Raw genomic sequence first — 8,738 nt, 5'->3', positions numbered from 1 at the left:
CTGTTTTGAACTGTGATTTCTGTTATGCTGTAATGTCTATTGTCTGTACAAGTCCCCTCTATAATTTGTAAAGCGCTGCGGAATATGTTGGCGCTATATAAATAAAATTATTATTATTAAACAACTTCAGATTGGAGAGTCGAATTCTTTCAGGGAAGATCTCAAAATGTTCATGGTGATTTGCTGAACAGGTCTATTATATAAATGTTTGGGGAAAAAGACTTCTGGTAGCTATTAAAGTTGAGTTAGAGGTTTACTCCTCAGAGCTCCCGACTTACCGCATTAGAGTTTTGGCCATGCCCCCCACCCTACCGTTCTGTAAGCCGCAGAACAGACAGTGGTAGTGCAGGGAGAATACGTCTCCTGTGCTGCTATCGAATATAACTGTTGGGGTTCTGTAGCCTGTTCCGCTCCTGTAGCTATGCTATTGACTAGAGAGAAGTGATCATATCTATCTCTCTATACATTGTTACATAGGCTGAAAAACGGACATACTGTAGGTCCATCAACTTCATTATTTCTCAATCACATATACATTATCCAGCAGAAAATTATTTATAACCCACAATGCCATTTGTTATGACAAAGGCATCTAGCCATTTTTTTTATAATAGTATCTCCTGCAGTCGCGCTTTTCACAGTCTGACTGCTCTAACTGTGAAGAACCCTTTCCTATTTAGTTACCGGAATTGATTTCCTCCACATGTAATGAATGCCCCCTGGTCCTTTTATAAGGCTGTTTTAAGGGATAAAGTATGTACCATCTATCTACCTATCCTTTTATCACCATTATTCTCTATTATTATCTTACCTGTTTGTATGTAGCAGTTGCTGTACTTAGAAAAATGCCTGTTACTGTATAACAGGAACAACATTACAATGAATCAGCTGCTGCTCTACTACAATACTTACAGCACTTGCTCGGGAAGGGTGCCTATTGTAGGATAATTATAGTATTTGCAGTCTCCTTGGAGCCATCAACAATAGGGTGAAAAAACTGCAAACAGCAGCTGCTCTGAGATTGAATCTGACATTACCAGCTATCTCCAGGCGCTGATTTATTAAGCAAAATGGGCACCAATGATGTCTTCGCCTTGTCATAGCAAATGTCATGCCAAGTTTTTTCGTGTTTATAATTATCATACCCTTTTTGATCCTTTGGTTGGAACATGAAGACCATGGAGATATCAGAGCTGAAGCTGCAATATGCCCCAGATCTACGCTGTGAGAACCAGTCACCACGAATGCCACTTTGCCAAGTGTGTGAGACGTGCGTACTGGCCACCAAGCTCGCCATCACCAAAGAAGTATTTACAAGGGCCGGGAACTATGCTCAAAGAAAGTTTTTATTTGGGGTCATCACGAGGTTCAAGAGTTTGGACTTGCTGGTCTATATGGAGAAAGTGCTGGAACCAGCTCTGGGCAAGGATTTTACTTACAGCCGGTCACGGATCAACCCCAGCCTGGCGCAGGACTTCAGTACAAGCGGCTCAAACCGGGCACTGAACAAGCACGTGTTGCGCCAATTTATAACGGAAACGTGGGAATGGTTCAGGAATGGATCCTACTGGACCAAAGCAAATTACGCCCTGCTTCTGCTACAGATGTGCAGTGCCAACCTGCTGCAAAGTGCTGCCAACCTAATCCATGTACTCATTGCCCAGGAAACAGGTAATCAACCTCGCATGTCTGTGTAGAGGTAATCATTTCTACAGAAATTGCATGTAATGGGGAAAGCAGAAGACGGTAAAAGTAAACATTATTAAAACTGTTTTAAAACCCTTTTAATAAGATAAGACACCCCCTTCAACAAAATGTGTGTTTTTGCAATATTTTTGTGAGAACTAAAAAAAGTTTGTAAATAGGTGTACAAAGTGAGAGCTCAGTCATAGTAGGTGACAGGAAGCCATTAGATTTACTTAACAAAAAAAACCTTTTGTAACATGATCTAAAAGCAATGAAAAGTGATCCTTCTTCCTACCAAAACCCGTGACTTTTCATCGCCGTCATCACTTCAGGAAATTGCTTTATAAATCTTTAATATGTCGCCCGGTGCAGACCTGGTTTCACTTGATTTTCACTTGACTCTCTGCACTTGTATTTGTATCTGCCACAAAGAGTGAAAATACGTTAGAAAAATGTCAATATATAAAACAGAAAGTCTCATAATGCCGGTGATTGATTAGACGGGGAACCTTCCCGAGACCATGGTGAGGAGCGATGCAATGATCCAGAAGGAACTGCAGCCAAAGACTGCCAGGTAACTAATTTTGTTGATGGGTGGCATTAAACAGAGTCTCTCAGCAGGTTTTTGCTTTGTAATCTGAGAACAGAATGATGTAGGCGCAGAGACCCTGATCCCAGTGATTTGTCACTTACTGGGCTGTGTTTTCTAGTTCAAATACATTCAGCAGGAGATTATCACTACAGGATTAGGTGCAGTGTCACAGCTAGCGTCCTATGGGCCCCAGTGCAAAATTTGGACTGGGCCTCCCTCCACGGTGTTGGTCAGATGTATATGGCATTGTAATAATGACCTCCATCCTGGCCCTTATCTTGTAAGAATCTAGCAAAGTCCTCCATCCTAGGCCTTTGTTTCAAAATGTCCCCATTCTGGTCCACTTCTTGTAATAATATCCCCCATCTTGGTCCCCTTCCTGTAATAATGCCTACCATCCTGTAATAATGTCCCCCATCCTGGTCCCCTTCCTGTAATAATATCCTCCATCCTGGTCTCCTTCCTGTAATATTGTCCACCATCATGGGTCCCTTCCTGTAGTAAAGTCTCCTATCCTGGGCCCATTTCTATAATAATGTCCCCTATCATAAGCCCCTTCCTGTAATAATGCCACCCATTCTGGGACTCTTCCTGTAATTATGTCTCCCATCCTGGGCTCCTTCCTGTAATAATTTCCTCCATCTTGGGCCCCTTCCTGTAATAATATTCCCCATCCTGGGCACCTTCCTGTAATAATGGCCCCCATCCTGGTCTCCTTCCTGTAATATTGTCCACCATAATGGCCCCCATCCTGGGCTCCTTCCCGTAATAATTTCCTCCATCTTGGGTCCCTTCCTGTAACAATGTTCCCTGTTGTGATAGGCAATTCAGTATCACAATGGACATAGCGGTCAGAGCACATACAGTGATCTGACAATAACCCAAAATAATAGAACGAGCTCTGAGACGTGGGAACTCTGCAGACCGCAATCCCTAATCCTCTCCAAACAACACTAGAGGCAGCCGTGGATTGCGCCTAACTCTGCCTATGCAACTCGGCACAGCCTGAGAAACTAACTAGCCTGAAGATAGAAAATAAGCCTACCTTGCCTCAGAGAAATACCCCAAAGGAAAAGGCAGCCCCCCACACATAATGACTGTGAGTTAAGATGAAAAGACAAACGTAGGGATGAAACAGATTCAGCAAAGTGAGGCCCGACTTTATTAACAGAGCGAGGATAGGAAAGATAACTTTGCGGTCTACACAAAACCCTAAAGAAAACCACGCAAAGGGGGCAAAAAGACCCTCCGTACCGAACTAACGGCACGGAGGTACACCCTTTGCGTCCCAAGCAAAACAATTAGACAAGCTGGACAGAAAAAATAGCAAACAAATAGCAAAGAAGAACTTAGCTATGCAGAGCAGCAGGCCACAGGAATGATCCAGGGAAAAACAAGTCCAACACTGGAACATTGACAGGAAGCATGGATCAAAGCATTAGGTGGAGTTAAGTAGAGAAGCACCTAACGACCTCACCAGATCACCTGAGGGAGGAAACTCAGAAGCCGCAGTACCACTTTCCTCCACAAACGGAAGCTCCCAGAGAGAATCAGCCGAAGTACCACTTGTGACCACAGGAGGGAGCTCTGCCACAGAATTCACAACAGTTCCCCATCCTGGGCACCTTTCTGTAATAATGTCCCCCATCATGGGTCCCTTCCTGTAGTAAAGTCTCCTATCCTGGGCACCTTCGTGGCGCTCTTTTCAAGCACATTTAACCTCTTCACAACACCCGCAGTACATGTACAGCGCATGTTGTGTCTCTTCCTTTGATGTGGGCTCCGGCGCTGAGCCCACATCTTTCCTGGCACATGTCAGCTGCTTTGAACAGCTGACATGGGCCCCTAACAGCCGCGGGTGGAATTGCAATCCACCCGTTGCTGTTAACCTGTTAAATGCCACTGTCAATCTCTGACAGCGACATTTAATGTGATTGCGCCGGAAGCATGTCACTAATCATGGGCGCCCATGTCATATGACCGCGGGTCGCCGATGAGTTGGCATGACAACCCAAGGTCTGCAGCAGACCCCTGTGGTTGTCATTCCCAGATTGCTATGAACGACGCCCAGTAGTCGGCACTCATAGCAGGTGAGCATTTCTGCTACATACATCAAGATCAGAAGATCGCAACTTCTAGTCTCCCATGGAGACTATTGAAACAAGTGAAAAGTAAAAAAAAATGTTTTTAAAAATATTTTAAAAATTACAAAAATCTAAGAGTACAAATAACCCCCCTTTTGCCCCTTTCAAAATATAGCAAAAAAAATACACAGATTTGGTATTGCCGCGTTCAGAGTAAAGATATAAAAAGAATTACCGTAATCCTATCTGTAAATGGAGTAGCAAAAAAAAAACACAAAATGACAGAATTACGCAACATTGCATTAAAAAGCAATAATGGAATATCAAAAGATCGTATCTACACCAAAATGGTATCAATAAAAACATCAGCTCGGCACACAAAAAATAAGCCCTCACCCAACTCCAGATCTCGAAAAATGGAGACGCTACGGGTCTTGGAAAATAAAGCAATTGTTTTTTTTTAACAAACTTTGGATTTTTTTTTCACCACTTAAATAAAAAAGAAACTATACATGTTTGGTATCTATGAACTTCTAACGTCCTGTAGAATCATAATGGCAGGTCAGCATTTAGTGAATATGGTAAAAAACAAACCCACAATTGAGGAATTGCACTTTTTTTGCAATTTCACTTTTTTTGCAATTTCACCGCACTTGGAATTTTTTTCCCCGTTTTCCAGTGCACGATATGGTAAAACCAATGGGTTTGTTCAAAAGTACAACTCGTCCTGCAAAAACTAGCTCTCACATGCCCATATTGATAGAAAAATAAAAAAAAGTTATGGCTCTGGGAAGCAGGGGAGCTGAAAACAAATGCAAAAAAGAATATGGGCTGTGGCGTGAAGGGGTTAAACACAAAAAAATAAATGATTATTCTCACTCACATGGTGAGCAGTGTCCTCTTCCTCCCCCATAGTCAAGCAGGGGATGGGTGGTGTAAGGCAGTGACATCACTCACAACAGGCATGCTGATGTCAGCTGCCGACCTATGGTAGGCTGGTGGCCACTGTAGCTATTGCAGCGCAGAGAGCTGCTGGAAAAATGCTCATTCAGCTGAGAAAAGCTCTGGTGTTGGCGGGCCCCTAACTCCACGGGCCTGTTCACTCCCTCTGCAACCGTGATCATTAAACCCCTGACTTGATGTCTCATGCCTCCTGGTCTAACCCTGCCCCCACCACTGATTATTATCAGCTTTCTGTCCATACAAAGTGTACACACAAAGCTGCCAATTAGTGATGTGGGTGGGGTTATACAGAGCTCAGCATTTAAAGCTCTGCTAGATCTGCAGTAGAGAAAACAGTGCTTCTATCACAACTGCTGCACCCAGTAAACTAAGTGACACATCGCTGGAATCAGGGTCTCTGTCCCTACATCATGCTGCTGTCAGATTACATAGCAAAAACCAGCTGACAGATTCCCTTTAAAGGAGAACTCCAACCAGAAGAGTTAATCCTGGCTGTTATTCCTGGTGATCTTTACTTCTACCGGCCTTGTTTTCTTTCCTCTTGAAAACAGGAAATTCCAGAGTTTTCTGAACTAATAAGCTATCTGAAAATAGCCCAAACAAGCAAACCAGGCAGCACAATTTCCCTATCACACCCTCTACCCTCCCTTTTGAGGTACTCCGCTGGCCCCAGAACTTTGTTGCCTCTCACTTTCATGGTGATTGATTCTCCGGAAGAGGAACCAAACACATAGAGTTAAACAAATTCCAAGAATCTGCACTTTTTTCCAAGGGTTAAAGTGGTATTCCCAAAATGTAAAGCTATTTGATCAATGGAACGAATCGGGGTTCTACAGCCCCATCTTGCAAGGCTTGGAGGTGTGCATGCTTGACATATGAGACTTAATAGCAGAGGGCTGTTTTTGGCTTTCTCCAGGAGTGCCATAGACAATAAATGGAGCGGGGGAGGGGGAGTTGAGCAAGCACTTGATCTATTTGAGATGGGCAGCTTTTTAGAATCCAGAGCTGCACTCTCGGGATCATTGAGGGTTTCAGTAGTCAGACCCCCTGAGATCAGTAGAATATCCTCTATCCTATGCATACGGGTTAATTTTCAGTTCTGCTAATACCTCCATAGACTATAAAGTTCTCTCTGACTGCAACACTACCACCAGATGATTTATTGGCCTGTACAAACTATTGACCATTTTACAGGCGGCAATGAGAACTCATTTGACTACTCATGTGCAGTAATCTGTCACCAGTGAGCTGATATATTTCTATATTCACTCTTCTAGAGTTTCAGGAGTCGCATGAGGAAAAATCCAAACTGAAAGGATCAGGTAAAATACGAGCCCGGACACAAGATGACCCGTCTCTTATGGTGGTGCCTACTTCCTTCCAGTCAACATCCGGTGTAAGGAAATACAAAGACTTCATCCGCTGCCTCCCGGTGCATCTCTCCAAAAAAATTCTAGGTACAAAACCAACACTTAGGTAGTTTCCAGCCCAAGTTCAGGCCACAGTCACTTTCCCTATTTCCTTGTAGGATACCTGAAGAAAAAGCATCTCTACAGATGTCTCTTCGTGTCTCATCACTGGTGCTACCTGACACAGGACCTTCTCCTGGACCTCGAAGCTGAGACCCTTGTGTGGAATGAGGCGATGATCCTGCAGGTATGGAAGGAAAACTCTAACCAGAAGCGTTCAACCTGTTAATCTTCATCACTACTGGACTTGTCTGCTATCCTCTTTACAACAGGAAATTATAGGGCTGTCAGACCTACAACCTCAACCCAAAAGAACCAACTAGGCAGCAAAATTTCACAAAAACATCCTCATTTGAGACACTCTGCTGGTCCCAGGACTTTAATACCTCTTGTTTACCCGATAATGGAAGCACCATTGGAAGCAGAACCAAACATTAAAAAATATGTCTGCTAAGGATAACAGTGGTAAAAGTCCATAATGTCTACCAGGAAAATGAGGTAGCAGATGCAAGCAGTGCATAGATTTGTAATGGTCATGTAGCAGAGCATGGCTGTGGTACAGAGAAGGTTATCAGAAAAGTATTTAGGTTATCTAGGGATCGGTAGAGGTAAATTGCGGAGTTGTTAAGAAGTAGTATCCAAGGTTCGGTAGTGGAAATGTAGCAGATACAAAGGCAGTTGTCAGGTTAGTAGCCAGGAAATACAAGGTTCGGTAGTGGAAATGTAGCAGATACAAAGGCAGTTGTCAAGATAGTAGCCAGGAAATACAAGGTTCGGTAGTGGAAATGTAGCAGATACAAAGGCAGTTGTCAGGTTAGTAGCCAAGAAATACAAGGTTCGGTAGTGGAAATGTAGCAGATACAAAGGCAGTTGTCAGGTTAGTAGCCAGGAAATACAAGGTTCGGTAGTGGTAATGTAGCAGATACAAAGGCAGTTGTCAGGTTAGTAGCCAGGAAATACAAGGTTCGGTAGTGGAAATGTAGCAGATACAAAGGCAGTTGGCAGGTTAGTAGCCAGGAAATACAAGGTTCGGAAGTGGTAATGTAGCAGATACAAAGGCAGTTGTCAGGTTAGTAGCCAGGAAATACAAGGTTCGGTAGTGGTAATGTAGCAGATACAAAGGCAGTTGTCAGGTTAGTAGCCAGGAAATACAAGGTTCGGTAGTGGAAATGTAGCAGATACAAAGGCAGTTGGCAGGTTAGTAGCCAGGAAATACAAGGTTCGGAAGTGGTAATGTAGCAGATACAAAGGCAGTTGTCAGGTTAGTAGCCAGGAAATACAAGGTTCGATAGTGTTAATGTAGCAGATACAAAGGCAGTTGTCAGGTTAGTAGCCAGGAAATACAAGGTTCGGTAGTGGTAATGTAGCAGATACAAAGGCAGTTGTCAGGTTAGTAGCCAGGAAATACAAGGTTCAGTAGTGGTAATGTAGCAGATACAAAGGCAGTTGTCAAGATAATAGCCACGAAATACAAGGTTCGGTAGTGGAAATGTAGCAGATACAAAGGCAGTTGTCAGGTTAGTAGCCAGGAAATACAAGGTTCGGTAGTGGTAATGTAGCAGATACAAAGGCAGTTGTCAGGTTAGTAGCCAGGAAATACAAGGTTCGGTAGTGGAAATGTAGCAAATACAAAGGCAGTTGTCAGGTTAGTAGCCAGGAAATACAAGGTTCAGTAGTGGTAATGTAGTAGATACAAAGGCAGTTGTCAGGTTAGTAGTCAGGAAATACAAGGTTCGGTAGTGGTAATGTAGCAGATACAAAGGCAGTTGTCAAGATAATAGCCAGGAAATACAAGGTTCAGTAGTGGAAATGTAGCAGATACAAAGGCAGTTGTCAGGTTAGTAGCCAGGAAATACAAAGTTCGGTAGTGGAAATGTAGCAGATACAAAGGCAGTTGTCAGGTTAGTAGCCAGAAAATACAAGGTTCAGTAGTGGTAATGTAGC

General features: G+C 43.3%; 1 protein-coding gene across 2 annotated transcripts in view; it reads left to right on the top strand.

The window, feature by feature from the left end:
- Positions 1-970: 970 nt before the first annotated feature.
- FBXW10B (F-box and WD repeat domain containing 10B) overlaps positions 971-8,738 on the top strand; it is a 31,875-nt gene continuing 24,107 nt past the window's right edge. Inside the window, exons 1-3 of one of the 2 annotated variants that reach the window (XM_069750621.1) lie at positions 971-1,671; positions 6,603-6,782; positions 6,854-6,981. In XM_069750621.1, coding sequence (XP_069606722.1) covers positions 1,170-1,671; positions 6,603-6,782; positions 6,854-6,981 — 810 coding nt within the window. In that variant the 5' untranslated portion in view covers positions 971-1,169. Of the gene's footprint in view, positions 1,672-2,135; positions 2,261-6,602; positions 6,783-6,853; positions 6,982-8,738 lie in introns of those variants that run through there. The other variant, XM_069750622.1, reaches the window with a different exon arrangement.

This window comes from Ranitomeya imitator, chromosome 2, assembly GCF_032444005.1.
Source record: "Ranitomeya imitator isolate aRanImi1 chromosome 2, aRanImi1.pri, whole genome shotgun sequence".
In the NCBI taxonomy this organism is placed as follows: domain Eukaryota; kingdom Metazoa; phylum Chordata; class Amphibia; order Anura; family Dendrobatidae; genus Ranitomeya; species Ranitomeya imitator.
This window is presented reverse-complemented; position numbering and strand designations above follow the sequence as displayed.